Raw genomic sequence first — 20,921 nt, forward strand, 5'->3', positions numbered from 1 at the left:
GCAAGGAGCTCGAAAACATCTCTGATGCTCAAGACAGACAGATTGTCCTTGTAGTTAAAGAATTCAGTATTGAATGAACTATGTAGAACGTACCTTGTTCACAGTGATATGATGACCTTTTATAAGTTGTTTTAACCGACTGTTGTTAGGCGGTTTAATTGAGGCGGTTCAGATCCACCCTGTTGGATTGAGAACAACACATACCAGATTTGATTAAAGAGCGTGATAGACAACGAATGATAAACCAGACGAGCAATCTAGTGGGACGACGACGATGATTTTGGGATGGTAAAGAAGGGGATAAAATATATGATGGGAAAGAGAGAGGGGAAAAAAAGAAAAACAAAACAAGAAAATCCAAAAAAAAATTGTTTTCCTCTCTTTCTTAATAGTGAAAATAGGAGGGCAATACACTAAAACTATTTAGGGTGCTTCTAAAGGCACCGGGTCAAAAGGTTGTTAGCATCCTGAAATTTTCTTGACTCGGGTCACTGACCATTTAATGTGGGTGGCGTTGACCTTCGCTTGCTTCTTCTATCTAGAGAGAGAAAATTGAGCAAACAAAAAAGACAAGTATAGAGAGAGAGAAAAAAAAATTGAGCAAACAAAACAGACAAGTCTAGAGAGAGAGAGAGAGAGGACTTACAGATAAACAGAGTATGTTGAAAATATAATAAAATAGAGATTTCAAAACAAGAATTAGTTAGGAGCTTACTTGATCGGTTGATGACGATGAAGATGATGATGTGTTGGAATCAAAACAAGGAGGTGGATATTTTGATTTCTCTACGGTCTTCCCCAACTCAACACGTTTATCCAATACTGCCTCTTCTCTTCTTGTTATCTCTCTCTAATCTTTTTTAGTTTATTATTCTTTCTCTTCCTCTAATTTTCTTCTTAATCGTTTATCCAATACCTACTTCACGGTTAAGTCTCTGTTTTCCATGTGGATTGAAATACTCACGGATTGACTAATCCGTGAGTATGTGAAGAGAAACGGATTAGCCAAGCCGTGAGCATGTGAAGAGACACGGATTAGCTAATCCGTGACTTAAGGGAAACGGATGGACTGGTCCACTTGACCGGTGCCTACATAGTTTGTTGGTGCTAATAGAAAAAGGAGCGATTGGGCATGGTGCTAACAGAGATGGATGCTAACAGCCTTTTGGCCGGGTGCCCACAAAATTAGCTTATTTAACTTTGTTAGTGGTTTAAAGACCCAATTGACGAGCCCAAGTAGATTTTACAACCATAATTTTTTTTTAAACTATAACATAAGGCCAGCGCTTTGGGGAAAGCTAAATAGTTTCCGGGGTGTGAAGACTTGGTCAAAATTGGTCAATTTTGTTTGACAATTTTATTTTGTAAATTGTTAGGGGGAAAAATAAAAAATCTCCACCTCACCTCTCTCTCTCCACCTCACCTCATCATCTTCACCGGCGAAGGTCGCCTGCCGGTCAATTTTCCGGCCGGCGACCTTCAAACATTAAAAAAAAAAAAATTTCTCTCTCCTCTCTCTCTCTAAAAATTTTTTTTTTTTTTTAAGACCAAGATCTGGTCTCCGTTCTGTTCGTGAGGAACAGATCTGGTCTGTTCTTGTCTTAAAACAAAAAAAAAAAATATTTGAGAGAGAGGAGAGAGAACTTTTTTTTTATTTTTAATGTTTGAAGGTAGCCGGCCGGCGACCTTCGTCGGTGAAGATGATGAGGTGGCAGAGATAGAAGATGAGATGGAGGAGAGAGGTGAGGTGGAGAGTTTTTTATTTTTATTTTGAAACATATTCCCCATAAAATATGTTTCCCCGGAAAATTTTTAAAATTTTGCATATTCCCTTTAAAATTTCACACCCCGGAAACTATTTAGCTTTCCCCAAAGCGCTGGCCTACCAGAAGTGTAACTAAAATCCAATTACGTTTATTTTAAAAAAACAAATTAATAGTTGGTATGGAATAATTATCGGACAAGATAGTAACTATTATCTTCGTACTTATAAGGATATATCGAATAAAAGCATTTCCTTACGTATGCAGATGTCCTAAATTTTCGATAATTATCTAGCCATCGTTTACGAACTCAGATCATATCTTTTACAAACTTTATCTTTTTCGCCCTCCCCTTCTTGTGAGGGCTACAAGCTCGAATAGCAAGATGGCCGGGTGTTGGTGAACAAAGAGAAAGGACCGGGAAGAATTTGACGAGTCTATGGCATGGGTAGACTTGGTAAAGAAAATCTAGGTCTCCCATAAAAAGCTAAAGCATGTAATGGCAACATGGTTCTGAAACGCAAAAGGTAATTCGTGAAGGGGTAAATCCAACAAAACATCAAATAATATTAATATTAATATTAATCACGAATTAAATAAATGACGCGAATCCTAATCCAAACACAATTGAGCTCCAATTTCCTCTTTTTCCAATCCGAAAACCAACTCAACTAAAGTTATAAAATAATTAGCATATCATAATCCTACTCGAACTCTGTTTCCTCTCTCTCTCTCTCTTGCTATATAAACATCAAACAGATGAAATTTTAACAACATGAAATTTTAACAACACTCAAAATTCGACCATGAAGACCTTTTTTCGAAGTCTTTTTTTGTCGATTTTTTTGGCTTTTTTAGGTACCCACATGACTAATGTCTGTGGAAAAGATTTAGAGTTGATTAGTTGGGATGATTTATATGTTAATTATACAAGAGGAGCTTATAATTTAGATAATGGTGGTAATAGCTATAGGGATAGAGTTATTGTTGTTTCTCAAGATGGTATAGGACATTCTTTAACTGTTCAAGGAGCAGTTGATTTGGTTCCAGATCATAATGGAGAGAGAGTCAAGATTTATATTCTTCCTGGAATTTACAGGTCTCTCTAGTTAAATATTTTGTTAGTTCTTTTATTAAGTGATTATTACACAAATTGGCCGATCGCCGAGAAAATAATATTTAAGTCCGTAATAACGATTTCATCAAAAAAAAAAGTCCGTAATAACGGTTATAATTGTTACTATAAATTATATTTTTTTATTGTAAGAATTTTCTATGATATTATATAATTAACATAAAAACTAACTTCGTTTTTTTAGATGATTTAATTTTTTTAGTTGTAATATTTGCAGGGAACGGGTATATATTCCATCTCATAAGCCGTATATTTCATTCATAGGGACCGATCCCTCCAAGACTATAATTACTTATAATGCCAAAGCTTCCGATAAAGATGCTTACGGGAAAGATCTAGGGACATTTTACACCGCTACCGTTGATGTGGAATCCAATTACTTTTGTGCAACGGGAATCACTTTTCAGGTATGTCTCTATCCTAGCTAGCTTTTGTTGAGCCAGACTCTCCTTAAAAATCGTCTTACAAGATGAGAGTTTTTTGAATCTTACCCGCTTCACGCATTCTAAATAGACTACAAGAATTACGCCATCTACTTTGCTAATAAGGCGAAGATAATGTGAGATTCCGTATATACTTAAAGTTGTGACTTTTTGCAGAACACCGTAGTGGCAGAGCCGGGAGAAAAGGGGAAGCAAGCGGTTGCATTGAAAGTGGCTGCAGAAAGAGCATTATTTTACAAAGTTAACATTATTGGTTCACAAGATACTCTTTTAGACTTATCCGGTTCACATTACTTCTACAAATGTTTCATCCAAGGATCCATTGATTTCATATTTGGTAGTGCAAAATCCCTCTATGAGGTAAGAACACATTCGAATCCATTATATTGACTCACTTATTCCCCAAATTTCTTCGTTTTTTAGCCTTTTCTTTCTTAGCTAGAAAAGGGTATTGAAAATTACATTGTATTTTTGTTTTAACCTGCAGGAATGTGTAATCAATTCAACTGCAAAAAGGGCAGGAGCAATAGCAGCTTCTCACAGGGCTAGTCCAGATGAAGACAGTGGGTTTTCATTCTTGAACTGCAAAATCAATGGAACCGGGAAAATTTATTTGGGAAGAGCTTGGGGAAGATACTCAAGAACAATCTACATTCACTGCCATATTGATAATATTATTATTCCAGAAGGTTGGCATGACTTTGGAGATGCCTCAAGGAGAGAGTAAGTATATCTCTTTTTATATATTATCGTGAGATTTCGATTGTCCAAGAATTATCTAATGTTAATGTACATGGAATAATATTAATATTGTTTTGAATTTACAGAACGGTTACGTTCGGAGAATTTAGATGCGGAGGTAGAGGGGCGTATTCAAGGAGAAGAGTACCTTGGTCTAAGTTACTTACTGCTGCTCAAGTAAAGCCTTTTAGAGATAAAAGTTATATAGATGGACAACAATGGCTAAGCCTATGAGTCATCAAGAGTTCCTAAATATCAAGAATCTTGGCGAAAATTCAGACAAATGAGTACTAAAGGTGGGAGTTTAGCTCATCTGAGTAGTCATGCAAACTTAAGTCGCGGGATCTATCTAACGATGCGATGGTATTTGAGTGTCACATTATCGGTCGGATCCAAAAAAATCTTACAATATTTTACTGTGAACTGTATTACTAGGATTTAGTATCTAGGGTTTATTTGTTTAATTTTAGCCGATTACTTCGAATGTCTAAAATACAAGTCATTGTTAGCCTATATATTGATGGGGCTACTCTATCATCTTCTTAGTGAATTATTCTAAGGATAGGTGATAATTCAGTGATAAGTAGTAACTTATCACATCATTCACATAAATTTGAAAAACATACTTGGAAAAAAAATGATATTTTTTTCTTTCTTTCGTTGTATAATAACAAACTTATCGTCTTTGATTATTTCGAAGATTTCTATTAGCACATAATAATCAAGCAAAAATCTTGAACTTCACTTTATGGATCTTGTTTTACTTGACCTAATCCAACTAAACTAACCGCACTTGTTTAGCCTATGGGGTGCTTATTCACTCTTTACTTTCATTAGTAGCGGATTCACAAGTTACTTTCAGGCGACTAAAAAGTAAAATAGTAAAACAGCAAAAGTTGTTGCAAGAGGTTGCAAAGTTATCGCAAGGTGTTGCAAAACTGTCGGAAGGTGCTGCAAAGATATCGCAAACTAAAAAAGTACCTAGGGAGCTGAAGACAAAAGTAAATTAACTGGTCATTTTTCACCCAAAATAAAATATTTAGAGGGAGTTTTAATCAAATTTCCCGAAGTTCCCCCACCCACACACACACATCTTCTCTTCTCTGGTCTGAAAATCAGACGTCTATGGAAGAAGATTCTCTAGCAAAGGACCATCACCCTTTCTATAGGCTAACCTTTATTCAAACAAAGAGAAGCTAGAGAGGGAAAAGACGAGAGAAATAGAATAGGGAGTACGGTAAAGATAGCTTTTGCAAAAAAAAAAAAATGTTAGGAAAGAGATAACCATAATATAAAGTTAACAAACGAGGGGCCAAAATTTGAGTTGTTCGAAATATGAAGGACAAATTTGTGATAGGTCACGGAATGGGGGCCAAATGGGAGTTAAATCACACTATAGGACTCTCTTGAATTTCAAGATTTAAGATAAGGTGAGAGAACCACAAACAATATTTGTTGAAACAACAAAGGCAGTTTTAGACACTGAAGAGCTTAAGAAAGAAAGAAGCAAGAAGAGAGCAAACTACTCTCTTAATTCAGAAGAATCAAGAAATGAAGTCTACCACACTCATCAGGCCAATCCAATTCTACTTCCCAAAACAATCAAATCCCAAAACCCTAAAATCCAAAAATCTTCATCTCCTCCCTTTTAAGACAACTTCATACCCACAACACCTTTCATCAAATTCAGTCCCACCAAATCTTCTTACAAGAACTACAACCACCTCCATAACTCATTCAAGGATACCTTTAGAAACTACCCCAATTACCAAAGTACCCTCAAAACAAGACCTAAACAAAATTTCCTCTAATGGGTTATCAAGGTTTGTGATTCTAAGTACAGTTACAGTAGGATTTGCCATGTTTATTATAGGTATGGATGATCAAAAAGCCTTAGCTTTTGGTCCTGAAGGTCCGTTAATGGAAGAATTTTGGGATAACATGAGGAGATATGGTTTGTATATTCTAACAGTTAGTACTGGTGTTATTTACACAATTTTTCAACCTATTTTAGAGCTTTTAAAGAACCCCATATCTGCAATTCTGATAATAACTATCTTAGGTGGTAGTTTTTATATTGTAACTCAAGTTCTTTCTGCCATGGTTGGTGTTTCTGAGTTTGTCTATGATTATGGGTATTAGAGAGAGATAGAGAGAAAGAGATTTTGCTCTTCTTGTTTGATTTCTGTTCTTAATTTATTTGTACTTTAATGGAGTTCATGATATGAGCATATATTATCTGTAATAATCTAATTGTCAATGCAAACTTTATAATATCCTCTTCAATTTATTTGTTCATGTTTGTATATCAATTAAAATTACAATATCAACAGTTATTGACAAGTTGAAAAAAATTCATCAGTTTATAGATAGATACCTGCTGCAATTTGCAGTCAAGCCTATCTGAAGTGCTACAAGATATTTCATTCCTATACCTTAAATATTCTTGTTTCGACGAACAACTTGATTTCGATTTCTCGAACGAATCTCTTCTTCGCCTTGATGTAGTTACGCACTTGGGTTATGAAGATGATATAGTAGCATCATAGTTGAATGTTTTGCTTGTCGAAGTGTATTAAATTGGTAATGATTTGATTCGCAGAAATGCAAAAATGCCTCCCTACTGTCAAGGATTTTTGAATCTATTATCTCGTCTTTGTCTTCCTTATCCAAAGCCATTTGTTGGGACTTCAAGTTCACCACTATAAAATCTTCCTTGTTATTGAATACGGACTTCCCAAGCTGTAGAAGAGAAGAAATAATAATTAGTGGATTAGTATATTGAAGTGAAGAAAGAATTATAGTATTATGAAATACTCTGTTCTTAAGTTAACTTCAAACCAACATTATAAACTGGAAAAGATTTAGGATACTTACTTCTTTCATGAGCAGATTATCTGTCACGGACGTCTTAGAACCTTCAGTACATGCAGAGGCTTTAACAGACCTTTGTTTTCGGTTATTTGGTTTCCCTCCTGGTTTCGTTCTATCTTCTACTCTGAGATCCTTAAGCACATCTTCAGCAGCACGTGGCCAATAATCACCATCGAAATATGGCAAACGGGTAGCGGTCACCTTAAATCCATTATCAGGTGCGAAGAAGCGATTGTACATGTTGGTGACACTGCTCACAATTTTTTCACTAGCTGCTTTTTTTAACATTGTTTGGTACCTGCAGAGGAGTGCATACTATTAGTTACTATAGATGTATATATATATATATATATATATATATAGTTACTATAGATGTATATATATATATATATATATATAGAGAGAGAGAGAGAGAGAGAGAGAGAGTGAGTGTGTGTCTGTGTGTGACTGTTTATATGTATGCATAGAAACGACACGGAGAGAGATATGTATGTACCATTCTCGAAGAATTTCAGCCTTCGGCGTTTTCTGTATCTCTGGATGACAATAGAAGATGAAGTTATCTGATTTTGTAGGAGGGCAAGACCATATATAGCATCTTTTGAAACCCCTCTTCCTGCAGTAGTCTAGGTATCCCACCTGATGATGAAAAAAGATGGACAATTATAAAAGTTAGTAATCCACTGTTTACATTTCTCTGTTTCCTGACAAATCAATCAAATTAATTAAAGAAGTTGAAATAAAATCAGGTTAATTACCATTATTTCACGGTAGACAAAGGTACGAAGGGCTTCTCCACTTGCCGTCTCTATCACTGGCCTGAAGTACTTGACGGAATCGAGGTACGAAATATAGACAGAATTACGATTGGGATAAGTGCATTCTGACCCAAATTCCTGCACGCACATTCCAAACAAACACACTTCTACTCCTTCAATCTTCTGAAACAAGAAAATGACCTTTGACCTGTAAGGAAATTTTTTTGGATAGTTGCCCTGGAACGCATCGAGAAAGTTTTGCTTCACTTGTAAAGTTTTATCAACAGATGAAACCACTCTGAGAACAAGACCCTCTGCTCCTGGTACCTAATAGAAGTAAAGGAACATAATTTAGTTACCAATCAACTCATTTGTGTCAACTTGATTTTGAGGATAACAGGGGAACAAGTTCGATCTAACTGTAGGTAACAAATAAAATTGTGCATGGAAAAATTGTTTACCTCGTCAAATTTCTTTCCCATGGCCTTTGCCCTTTTTTGTCTCTCTTGTTTCAGACGCGCAGAGAGCCTTTCCTCTATGAAGTCACTAAGCTTGGTTCTTGGCAAATCTTTTGCGCCAAGAATAGCACTCTCTGGCAAGGGCATCCTCTTTCCAGTTGCTATCTCTTCAACATAACATTTCGGGCAAATATATGCAGCTTCCCCCCTCATATTCTTTTTATCATTGAATAGAGCACATATCTGATGTTGGCAACTACCACATTTATCACAATATACCCACTGCAAAGAAAGGTGATGACACACATTAACAAGATATCAAAACAAATTTAAGACATTGAGCGTTTTTTTTTAAATAAAAATTAACTGCTTACTTGCTCTTCATTATCAGCGTAGCACTTTGTCTTCTCCAGCATCCCCTTAGAAATATGATGCCCACCGACCATGATTGTTTCACCTTCAGTTTTCCTATAGCATGTGCAACAGAAAAAGTACTTTGCATCCCCTTCAACTGAAGTGAAATACAGAGAATTATGCTTGAAATGCACACTACACAATGAGCAACATGGTGCCGCAAAATGAAGTTTCTCCACTGCACACATCGGGCATGCGTTACTGTTCTCCTCGAGTGACATAGCACGTTTCTTCTCTGCCTTCAGGTTACTCTACAAGAACAGGAACAACAAAATCATGAGCATGGGTACATAAATTGTAAATGTTGCTTTCATTTAAGTGTTGGATCAAGTAATATTACAGAAATTACGTGACAACAATAACCTCAATTCTTTTAAAAAAGAAGCATCACTAGGAAATTATATAAAATGAGAACAAGAAAGTATGCAAAAAAATATTGTGAAACAGAGGATAGAACAATCAATTGCATCTTTTCAATTTGGTCTCCTTATTAACTTAGGAAGGCGCAAATCAACTCCAACTAACTTTCAAGTATGAATTCTAATCCGAAAACACATATACAACAGTGTGGTAATTGTTGTTGATCGAAAAATTTGTGAACATTGTGTACCTAAAAAAATGACTTAAGGACTGAGAAACTAACCTCACCAAACCACATCTTAAGACTATGAAGATGCTCTTCCATTTGCTCTGGAGTGAAGCACTCAGTCAAGGATGCACCCTCTATCTTCGAGTTGTCTGACTCTGCCACTACTACTTCATCTTCTGTTTCGTGCTTGGCATGGCCAATTGGAGTCTGAATAGGTGTGTGTTCTTGACTACAACTGGTAATAAGCTCTTCTGATATAACAAGGTCACTTTGAGGCTTTACTTGGGGAGAACTCTCTGAGTCATCAACTTTACATTCACCAGAGTTTAGATGGTCCTGAATGGGATTCGTAGGAGTCTCCTGGATATTTTCTGAAGCAAATGGAACATGATGCCAAATCTGTGTGTCGGAATTATTAGACTTTGAACCTTCCACTTGATCAACTGCTGGTAAAGTAATATTTTGCTCTACTTCTGCTATAGGCACAGAAATTGTGTCCTCCCTTACGCCCTCTGGAATAGACTCTTTTGGAATAGAGAGATCCCAATCAAGATTCATATCAAAAGGATCTTCTTGATATTCTTTCTCCATCTTAATTGAGTTTGAACAATCTTGTATAGAACACAATGTCTCCTCCATTCTCTGCTCTTGATAAGTGCTGTCAGTAGGCTTCTTTGGAATAATAGGATGTGCGTCATGCTTCAGTTCAAGAGAACATTCCAGATATTCATTTTTGGTCTTAACTGAATTTGCACAGTCTTCGATACAACTCTCTGACAGCTCCAATTCGGCTTTCAGCACGTTAGACTGATCAAATAGTGGCAAATAAGAACGCTGGTGCTGAAGTTGTGATCTTTGAGGAGAATGAGTTGCATCAACTGGTGAAAGACCAGGGACATTTTCATACTCAGACAAAGGAGTAAGAGAATCATATATCTGCCACTGGTTTAGAGTTTCCCTTCTATCAACTGGAATATTTTGTTGGTGCATCTGTGGAGGTCCTTGGGAAGAAAGAGAAAATAGGGATGAGAGAGGACTAGGCAGATGATCTATTTTGCATCGTTTACGAGGTAATTCTACATCGTCTAAAATATCTCCTCCGCATGTACCATCATCTCCATCATAACGAGACTGATAAGAGCTTCTTTTATGTTTGCCAGTACCCTCGTTGAAGTATGAATTATAATCAGTAGGGTTGCAGCGAGGCCTCATTGAATTGAAACAGTAAGCTTCTTGAGTAAAATCCTTCTGTACTTCCTGGTTCCCAGTACCATTATAATGTTCAGTCTGCTGATAAACATCTTGAGGTTGACAATTCAAACCGTCGGCGATTGTTCCCTCATAAATGTAACCCGTGTTATTCCATTCAGTTTCCAATTCATTACTGCAGAGGTAAGGAAGTGTCGTCTGAGTCTGATGCTGCAGAATCTGTTGATCAGCTTCTTCTTGAGCAAAATCCTTCTGTACTTTGTGGTTCCCTGTACCATTACAATATTCAATCTGCTGAGAAATATGTTGTTGTTGACAATTCAAACCATGAGCAATTGTTTCCTCATAAATGTAACCCGAGCTATCCCATTGAGCTTCCAAATCCCCATTACTGCAGAAATGAGGAAGTGTTGTCTGAGTCTGATGCTGCAGAATCTGTTGATCAGCTTCTTCTTGGGAAACCCATTCACTTCTCGGATCAGAGGCTACAAATTGATCATTCCGATGTGAATAAGAAAGAACTCCTTGTGAAGGGTATTTCTGATCCTGCTTATTAAGTTCTTCTCGTTGATACTTTACAAAACCAACAGTGCTGGAGTGAGCCGTTAAGCTCTGAAAAGGTTTGGGGTTCTCATGAATAACCTGCCCACTGCTCCTAGCAACTTCTCCTTGATGATTAGGAGTTGCTTTATTTGGGTTAGAAGATGAGAGTTTCTGTGATCTTTTCAACAATTTACTTTTGGCTGTAATAGATATAAAATGCTTCATTGTTTCCTCATTTAAGTATTCTTCCTGCACAAATAGAAATGTGCGTAAATAAACTAGAGTATCTCATTGGCGAAAATAATTAACAAGATCTGAAGAAATTCAATCACATTAATAGCAACTATACCTTAGACGGAGCCTCACGGAAATGTAATTCTTCCAAATAGTTCACCACGGTATCTCTCTTTTTATGGTTCCTACGACTTGCACTGGGTAGGCGCTGGAGGATTTCCAATCTGCGAAATCATTAACAGATAAGTGTGACTGAGGACTGAACACAATCTGAAATGCATGTTGTTTTGTTTCTTTATATCTATATATAGATGAAAGCAAAGATAACTATACAAGGATCAAAACCTATGGTATCTAAAAAGAATCTAATTTAAAAGAGTTCTTGCAGTTAGGGGATAGAGCATACATTTTGTTCCTTATAAATGCACGCAGTACAAAAACTTCAGGTTCCTCGCGCCAGTTACTCTGAACTCGCCAGTTCTGTTCTTGCTGATGAAGGAAATCGACTTGATTTAGCTGGGGTGGAGCAAACATATTTGCCGCGTTTAGTTGCTGCTCCGTGAATGTTCCTGGCTGAAAAGCGTTCTTGCACGTCATGCTACTGCTGTAAGGTTCTAGATACTGCATTGATTAAGTTGCCAGAATAAGTTTCAACCTCAATAATAAAATGGAAGAAAGAACAGATACAAACTAGTTGGTGAAAGGAAACTGTTACTTTCTACATTCCTATCAGCTAAGTATATTTCATTATGCAATAATTTGTTGATAGAAGAAATAAGTGATCATTAGTCCACCCATAACAAGATCTCTTTAGCGCAAAAAAAAAAAAAACAATCTGGTTCACCGAAAACGGAAACTCATGCTCTGTTTGAATAGTTGTTATAGTTCATACAAAGCAAAAAAATTAAAACCCCAAAATCATTTAGCAATTTGTAAAGTTTGCATCTTTCACTAAAATGAATCACCATAAAGGTTAGAGATAGAGATTATACCGATCCAAAATTTGAATCCATTCCAAGATTGTGGCTTTGGTTCTCACTTCGATATGAATTGTACACCTAGACAACAAATTAACAAAATTTTCATCAAACATTATCCAAATTCAAGATTCTAATCCTAATTTGCCAGAAAAAATAGTTCATTTAACAATACCATGAACTATTAGTACTAGGGCAGAAGTATTTCAAGGAACCAAATCACCAAACAATTTGCCCTAATTGATAAAACTATTTTGTTCGTTCATACAAGTGATTTGAATTCGAGAAATCCAATATAATCAACATTACGAATCAAAGTTGAAAAAAAAAGCACAAAAGAAAAGGGTAAGTTAGGGTTTAAGACCTCCATCTTATAGCGGTGTAAATTTCGCGAAATTCGCCGGTGCACATCAGATGATGTGATCGCGATAAACAAGTAACGAGTAAATTACTTGCAGAAGAAGAGAAGACAAACCCAAGATGGTTGAATCTTTCTTGAAATAATGAAAACCCTAGAAAGCGAAGTTCAGTTCGTGAAATAAAGGGAAAACCCTAGAAAATGATCGACTAGTGAAACTGAGATCTTCCGAAGGATATTCAAGTTAATGAACTCTCCTCTTCCCGCCAACGGCTATAAAGAGGCGGTGAACGTATTTGCTATTTCCTAACTTCAACATGCAGTCCTACTTTTAGGTGAAGTTTGAATATGGTCCTACTTCTATATGTAGTTCCTTTTTCACCATCCACCCACACCATGAGCCCACTTGATTTAAGTTAGGGCTTTTTTTTGTTGTAGCATGTTAACTAAATGTTTTATTTTAAATGCATAAATTAGCTTAGGAGTCATACAAACTTAAAGAATTGAAGAAGACCAAATACAACAAAGTAAGGATTTAAAGATTTAGTTTAGTAATAAAGTTCTTTGTGTAAGCCACAAAAAAATAGAACTTCCACTAGAATTAATAAATCTAGGATTCCGTTGATGACTTAGAGAAGAATATTCCGAAATATACGTAAGAACTCTTACTTGATGCAGGAAAGTGAAAATATTGACCTCGAAAGATAGAGAGATGGATGACCCTCTCTCTCTCTCTCTCCTCTCTCTCTCTCTCCTCTCTCTTTTGTTACTGTCTCAACTTATAATGTTTTGTGATGTGTGCACAACCAATTCTAATCAGAATGAGGGAGAAACCTTTATATTCAACTGAGACAGATTCTCTCTCAAATGAACAAAGGGGGAGGTCGATCGATCGACTCTTTCTAATATTCTCCTTTTCTGCTCTTCTTAAACTTTTACCAATTGGTTTTGTTTATGTGTTGGAAGGGAACTCAGATCCATGACAAAATTTTACAAATATGTTATAAGAAATCAAACGGGTTGGTTGTTAAAAGATGGGAACCAAATGAGTAAGTTGGGCTAATGTAGGGGGCTACTTGAGAATTATCAAAATTTTGATTCAGGCATATATCAAGATCTTTGAAATAGAAATTCATATATAAATATATCTTACTTAACCATATCATAGAGATAGAGTTTTAATTTCTTAGATTTGAAAACCAAAACTACATTAGGGTTTCTATGAGAAATAAAGGGGTATCTCAAACCAAATTAAGCAATAGAACACTCTTATATCTGATATTATTTTATATTTGGACTAAATCATTATCTTATTTAAGATTAAATAAAATAAAATTAATGAGAAAGTTGTTGGATAGGTCAAAATTTAAATACATATTGAAGAGAATTTACTAGAAGATTAACACCATTTACTTATAGATATAACTGACATGATATCTGATAATAAGTCCCATGCAATCCTGTTCAACAAAAAAAAAAAAAAAGTCCCATGCAATCCCCAAAGGTGTGGTAGATATCAAGATATGTTTCCTACAAATTCTATAGAAACATTGAACTCTTCTAACATTTTATTGTTTTTTATTTATCTTATTTTTGTCGAGAAAATAAAACACTATCTAAAAACAGCTTTCAGAAAAGACAACAATTATTATATTTTTAAGATTTTTTTTACGGAACAAATACGTACGACAAGTACAAAAGAAGCTGAACTCTGTATGGCAAACTGTAAAACAAGATTTAACTTATTTATCCAAATAGGGGAAGGGTGTTATACAACTGCAAGTCGTCGTAATATCTTTCTATCGACTATGTGTGTTATATGTATTTTAATTTTTTTTCCCTGTAAATAAACTGTAGTTATATATACTGACGTAACGTTATAATCAAATCGAAACAGACTACAAAAAAAAATCTTATCTAAAAAAAAGAAAAATGTTAAGGAACAAGAGGTTTCAGGCATACTCTAGGCAAAAATCTGATGTAGCTTCCAATGACTGGAACGAAAATGGATAAAAATCATTGGAATCTCCAATCATAAGAAATCACATCAGATTCCTAGAGTCTGCACGAAATTTCTTGTTTACTAAGTCTGCGGAATTTCTTGTTTATTAGCACCATTGAAAAGAAAAATTATCTATTTCTAAAACAAACCACAATAGAACAAAAGCTTCTCCAACAATTTTACCATACTAAACCTAGCATAGGTACAAGTCAACTTCCTTTCGAACCTAAGGAATTTGTATATAGTTGATCTAAACCTTATTTGTGATACATTACAAAATTTATGACTTACTTATTGTGCTCCTCGTATGAAAGTACTAATAATCCAACAGAAGTGGTTACAAATTATAAATATTACAGTTCATTATGCAATAATTTGTAGATATAAGAAATAAGTGGTAGAAATCTTGGTATCAGTTAGTTCATCGTACAACTCCCAAGAAAGCATCATAACAAAGTATTCATCATGTCAACCACTGGTAGTCTAGTTGGTCAGTGCATATACTCTGCAATGCAGAGATCCTAGGTTCGATACCATGGAAGTGCAAATTCATGAATATTGAACCTGGGTATGAATAAAGTAGTTCATGTAGGCTTTAGGCCATTTAATTCGTCAGACTATATGTCATTTAATTCGTCAGGCTTTACGCCCAGTAATATTTGTATTGATCATCAGTTAAGTCCACTATAAAAAGATCTCTTTAGTGCAAAAAAAAAAAGTAAAACATTCTAGTTCAACACCACAATTAATTCAACAATTTGTAAATTTTGAATCTTTCGGTAAAACAATTCATAAACTAGCGTAAGGGTTAATAAGAGAGACAGAGATATAAAAAGAAATGAGATCATACCGATTCGGAATCCGGTTCAATGTTTTGGTTTTGGTTCTCACTTCTATCAAGGTTGTGCACCTAGAGAACAAAATACAAAATTTTCATCAAAACAATATCCAAATTCAAGAATTATAGTTTGTCACATGAAAAGTTGATTAAATTATACCAAGTAGAAGAACTAGTAATACAATAGTACTGTGGGAAAGAAGCCGTGAAAGTATGACGCGTTAAGCTCACGCCCTCACTGATATTTCCTAACTTCTATTTTTACATGTAATTTCAATTTAGTCCTATATTTAAGTGAAGTTTCAATACGACCCTGCTTCTATTTCTGGTACCTTTTTCACCATGCACCCATGAGCCCCACTTCAGCTAATGTTAGGGCTAACTTAATATTTGTTTTAAAAGCATAAATAAGAAGACGAGACTGAACAAATTTAGAAGAATTGAAGAGGACCAAATACAACAAGGTAAAAAATTTTAAGGATGTCATGATAAAATTTCTTGTACAAGCCACAAAAAATTAGGATTTCCGCTAGTACAAAGACTTGTCTCTCCTTAGCCAAAAAGAATACTGGAATAATAAGTTGGGGCTTTAATTAATGGATTAATGGGAGGTTTTCCCCAAATAAACTAAGAACTCTTACTTGACAAAGGAAAGTGAAAAATTTTACCTCCAAAGGGAGAGAGATAGGATCTCTCTCTCTCTCTTGATTCAGTCTCGACTAATAATGTTATAGTGATATGTAGAGTCAGACAACAGAGAATTCTAATCAGAGAGGGGAAACACCTTTATACTTAACTAAGAAGGGTCTTATCTCAATTCTTGTGTAAAAAAAGGAAATGTGTTCCAGAACAGGATGTTTTGGACATACTTTAGCAGAAATCTAATGTGGTTTTCATGACTAGAACAAAAATGAATACAAATAATTGGGATCTCCAATCATAGGAAGTCATATCAGATTACTAGAGATTGCGCGGTATTTCTTGTTTACTAACACCACTAAAAATAAAATAATCTATTTTTAAAACAAACAACAATAGGCCAAAAGCTTTTACAACAATTTTACCATACTAAACCTAGAATTGGTACAAGTCAACTTCCTTTGGAGCCTAAGGAATTTGCTATAGTTGATCAAAACCTTATTTTGTCATATATTTCGAAATTTATGGCTTACTTATTGAGCTCCTAGTGTGAAAGTACTAATAATCCAACAGAGGTGGATACAAATCATTGGGATCTCTAATCAGTAGAAGAACGTCACGAAATCAAAGTTCAAATTTAAAAACAAACCTAACGATATTCAATTAATGAACTCGTTTTGACTAACATATACAAATTATAATATATACAATTCATTTTGCAATAATTTGTACATACAAGAAATAAATGGATAATCCTCTCTCTCTCTCTCTCTCGATTCAGTCTCGACTAATAATCTAATGCTGATATGTCGACAACAGAGAATTCTAACCAGAGAGAGGGGGTTGGGGTTGGGGGGGGGGGGGGGGGGGGGGGGGGGTTGGGGGGACCTTTATACTTAACTAGAAAGGGGTCTTATCTCAATCTCGTTTGGACTAAATCTATATCTTACATGAGACTAATTAAAAACTTACTAATAAAGTGGGATAGTTTAAAATTTGCATACATATTGAACAGAATTTACTAGAAGATTAACATCATTTTTATTATAGACATTACTAGCGTATTATCCATTAATTTGAAAAAATAAAATTGTTCAACAACTGTAAAAGTCAAGCTCGAGAGGACAAACTCTAAAACAAGGCTTCACATGATAATGCAAACAGGGGCAGGGGACTATACAAGTGCTAGTCTTCGTAAGTTCTTTATTTCTAATTTCTGTGTTCTATATACTCTGCAATGCGGAGGTATCGGGTTCGACCCCATGAAAGTGCAAAATCTAAGAGTATTAATTGAAGTTAGGCATAAATAAAGTAGTTTATGTTGGTTTTAGGACATTTAATTTCGTCATGCTTTAGGTCATTTCATTTCGTCAGACTTTAGGCCAGAAGTATGTCTGCAGTTATCGTGCTTATCACATCGTATCGATGTCAATGCCTTTGTAATGACCATTGTAGTCAATACTGGAAAAAAAAAATTAAATTTTTTTTAGTTGCTTTCTAAACCTAGATAGATATCATAGTTATCAGCAGTGATGGTATGCCCAGCAAGTATCCCGGCTGAATCCCAGCCGGAGTACTTGGACGGGCATGATATATCGAGAGAAAGTGTTTGAGTCCATTTCAACGTATTGACTTTGGTTCTCACCTTAATCAAGATTATATACCTAGACAACAAATTAACAATTTCAACAGAAAAAAAAAACAACAAATTAACAAAATTACAATCAAAACAATATCCAAATCAATATTCTAAACCTAATTCATCAATATTCTAAAATTGTTCAACAACGGTAAAAGTCAAGCTCGAGAGGACAAACTCTAAAACAAGGCTTCACTTGATAATGCAAACAGGGGCAGGGGACTATACAAGTGCTAGTCTTCGTAAGTTCTTTATTTCTAATTTCTGTGTTCTATATACTCTGCAATGCGGAGGTATCGGGTTCGGCCCCATGAAAGTGCAAATCTAAGAGTATTAATTGAAGTTAGGCATAAATAAAGTAGTTTATGTTGGTTTTAGGACATTTAATTTCGTCATGCTTTAGGTCATTTCATTTCGTCAGACTTTAGGCCAGAAGTATGTCTGCAGTTATCGTGCTTATCACATCGTATCGATGTATCAATGCCTTTGTAATGACCATTGTAGTCAATACTGAAAAAAAAAAAATTAAATTTTTTTAGTTGCTTTCTAAACCTAGATAGATATCATAGTTATCAGCAGTGATGGTATGCCCAGCAAGTATCCCGGCTGAATCCCAGCCGGAGTACTTGGACGGGCATGATATATCGAGAGAAAGTGTTTGAGTCCATTTCAACGTATTGACTTTGGTTCTCACCTTAATCAAGATTATATACCTAGACAACAAATTAACAATTTCAACAGAAAAAAAAAACAACAAATTAACAAAATTACAATCAAAACAATATCCAAATCAATATTCTAAACCTAATTCATCAATATTCTAAAATTGTTCAACAACGGTAAAAGTCAAGCTCGAGAGGACAAACTCTAAAACAAGGCTTCACTTGATAATGCAAACAGGGGCAGGGGACTATACAAGTGCTAGTCTTCGTAAGTTCTTTATTTCTAATTTCTGTGTTCTATATACTCTGCAATGCGGAGGTATCGGGTTCGGCCCCATGAAAGTGCAAATCTAAGAGTATTAATTGAAGTTAGGCATAAATAAAGTAGTTTATGTTGGTTTTAGGACATTTAATTTCGTCATGCTTTAGGTCATTTCATTTCGTCAGACTTTAGGCCAGAAGTATGTCTGCAGTTATCGTGCTTATCACATCGTATCGATGTATCAATGCCTTTGTAATGACCATTGTAGTCAATACTGAAAAAAAAAAATTAAATTTTTTTAGTTGCTTTCTAAACCTAGATAGATATCATAGTTATCAGCAGTGATGGTATGCCCAGCAAGTATCCCGGCTGAATCCCAGCCGGAGTACTTGGACGGGCATGATATATCGAGAGAAAGTGTTTGAGTCCATTTCAACGTATTGACTTTGGTTCTCACTCCAATCAAGATTATATACCTAGACAACAAATTAACAATTTCAACAGAAAAAAAAAAACAACAAATTAACAAAATTACAATCAAAACAATATCCAAATCAATATTCTAAACCTAATTAATTATATAGTCAGAAAAAAAAAGAGTTAATCAAACAATATCACGATCACAACTATTTTGTTCGTTCATACCAATGATTTGAAATCAAGAAATCCAATATAATCAAACTTACGAATCAAAGTTGAAAAAATTTCGAACAGAAAAGGGTAAGTTAGGGTTTAAGACCTCCATTTTTATCGGAAACTCGCCCGTGCATATCAGATGATGTGATCGATCGCGATGAACAAGTAACAAGTGAATTACTTGCTAAGACAAACCCAAGATGTTTGAGTACTCTTTCTTAAAATAATGATAACCCTAGAAAGAGAAATTTCAGTTCTTGAAATAAAGAGAAACCCTAGAAGTGATCCAAGAATGAAACAGAGATCGATCTTAGTAAGTATATATTTAAGCTAGTGAATTCTTCCCGCCAGCGGCTGTAAAGAAGCGGTGAGCGTATAATGCGTTAACCTGACTGATAACTTCTAAAATTTCAAAAAATATATGTCTGAACTTCTAAATGTAGTCCTACTTTTACGTAATATTTCAATCTAGTTCTACTTTTCCGTCAATTTTCAATCTAGTCCTATTTTTAGTTTGAATTTGAATATGACCCTACTTTTATATGAAGTACTTTTTGCTCCATGCACCCATGGCATGAGGCGACTTCAGTTATTGTTGGGGTTATTTTTGTTGGGACATTCTAACTAAATGATTTATTTTAAATGCATAAATTAGAAGAGGCGTCGAAACAAATTTAGAAGAATTGAAGAAGACCAAACACAACAAGGAAACTTTTTTTTTTACTATGTCATGATAAAACCTCTTCGTTCAAGCCACAAGAAATAAAAACTTCATCTAGTAGAAAGACCTGTCTATCTGAGCAAAAGAATTATTAAAATTATAATTTTGAGCTTCTGTTAGTGGGTTAGTGGAGGGGATTTCTGAAATAAACGTAAGAAATCTTACCCAATGCAGGAAAGTGAAAATTTTGAGTCCTCCGACGATAAAGAGATTAATGGTCCTCTTTCTTTCTCTTGATTCGATCTCAACTAATAATGTTATATTGATGTGTCGACCACGAAGAATTTTAGCCAGAAAGAGGTTGAAAACCTTTCTATTTAACTGAGACGTATTCTCTCTCAATCTTCTTTCGACTATACGTCATATGAACAAAGGATGAGAAGGTCAACCGATCGACGCTCTCTTTGTATTATTTTCTCTCGCTCCATTTTCTTTTTTTACACTTCTTATATTTTTACCCGTTTATGTATTGGAAGGGGAAACCCAGGATTCACGTCGAACTTTAACAAAAATCAAATGGTATATTAGTTAAAATTTGGGAACCAAATACTAGAGTTGGGCTAATGTTGGGGGCTATTTTAGAACTACCAAAGTAATACTTGAATCAAACATATATTCAAGATCTTTGAGTAAAATCTATATATAAATAAATCTTAACTAATTATATCTTAGAGATAGAGTTGTAAATTGTTTAGATTTGAAATCCAAAACTACATTATGGTTTATATAAGAAATGAAGGGATATTTCAAACCAAAATAAGTAAATAAGTAATACACCACTCTTATATCTGATATATTATTCTATATTTGGACTAAATCTATATCTTATATACTTGAGAGTGAATTAAAAACTTACTTCCAAAGTTGGATAGTTTAAATTTAAATACATATTAAAGAGGATTTTCTAGAAGATTAACACCATTTTCTGATAGACATAACTGTCGTGATATCTAGTAAAATTTATGTCATAAAAGTAATTATGTGCTTTGATGGATCTTCAATGAGATATGTGCTTGCAAGATCCAT

The 20,921-nt window shown here is 34.9% G+C and overlaps 4 protein-coding genes across 5 annotated transcripts in view; 2 read left to right on the top strand and 2 right to left on the bottom strand.

The window, feature by feature from the left end:
* Positions 1-20,921, bottom strand: part of LOC147556005 (uncharacterized) — a 121,183-nt gene that overhangs the window by 46,374 nt on the left and 53,888 nt on the right. The window lies entirely within an intron of this gene.
* Positions 599-4,772, top strand: LOC147556007 (pectinesterase QRT1-like). The gene is made up of 6 exons (XM_086663488.1): positions 599-1,279; positions 1,890-2,862; positions 3,116-3,305; positions 3,498-3,701; positions 3,829-4,064; positions 4,169-4,772. Exons 2-6 carry the CDS (start codon positions 2,570-2,572, stop codon positions 4,314-4,316), a joined length of 1,071 nt encoding a protein of 356 aa, XP_086519614.1. The 5' UTR covers positions 599-1,279; positions 1,890-2,569; the 3' UTR covers positions 4,317-4,772.
* Positions 5,527-6,366, top strand: LOC147556008 (uncharacterized). Its single transcript, XM_086663730.1, has one exon. It carries the CDS (start codon positions 5,634-5,636, stop codon positions 6,222-6,224), a length of 591 nt encoding a protein of 196 aa, XP_086519856.1. The 5' UTR covers positions 5,527-5,633; the 3' UTR covers positions 6,225-6,366.
* On the bottom strand, positions 6,350-19,473 carry LOC147556009 (histone acetyltransferase HAC12-like). Of its 2 annotated transcripts, XM_086663728.1 has the most exons (12): positions 19,278-19,473; positions 15,349-15,408; positions 12,154-12,219; positions 11,568-11,782; positions 11,277-11,385; positions 9,230-11,176; positions 8,547-8,837; positions 8,176-8,454; positions 7,715-8,041; positions 7,453-7,595; positions 6,960-7,254; positions 6,350-6,824 (listed from the first exon to the last, which is right to left on the bottom strand). In XM_086663728.1, the coding sequence occupies exons 1-12, from the start codon at positions 19,281-19,283 to the stop codon at positions 6,591-6,593; spliced, it is 3,972 nt and encodes a 1,323-aa protein (XP_086519854.1). In that variant the 5' UTR covers positions 19,284-19,473; the 3' UTR covers positions 6,350-6,590. The 2 variants fall into 2 exon arrangements, with proteins under 2 accessions (XP_086519854.1, XP_086519855.1); XM_086663729.1 differs by lacking the exons at positions 15,349-15,408; positions 19,278-19,473 and adding an exon at positions 12,503-12,909.

Source organism: Eschscholzia californica, unplaced genomic scaffold (assembly GCF_041429995.1).
Source record: "Eschscholzia californica isolate CP2 unplaced genomic scaffold, dmEscCali1.0.p SCAF_2, whole genome shotgun sequence".
In the NCBI taxonomy this organism is placed as follows: Eukaryota; Viridiplantae; Streptophyta; class Magnoliopsida; order Ranunculales; family Papaveraceae; genus Eschscholzia; species Eschscholzia californica.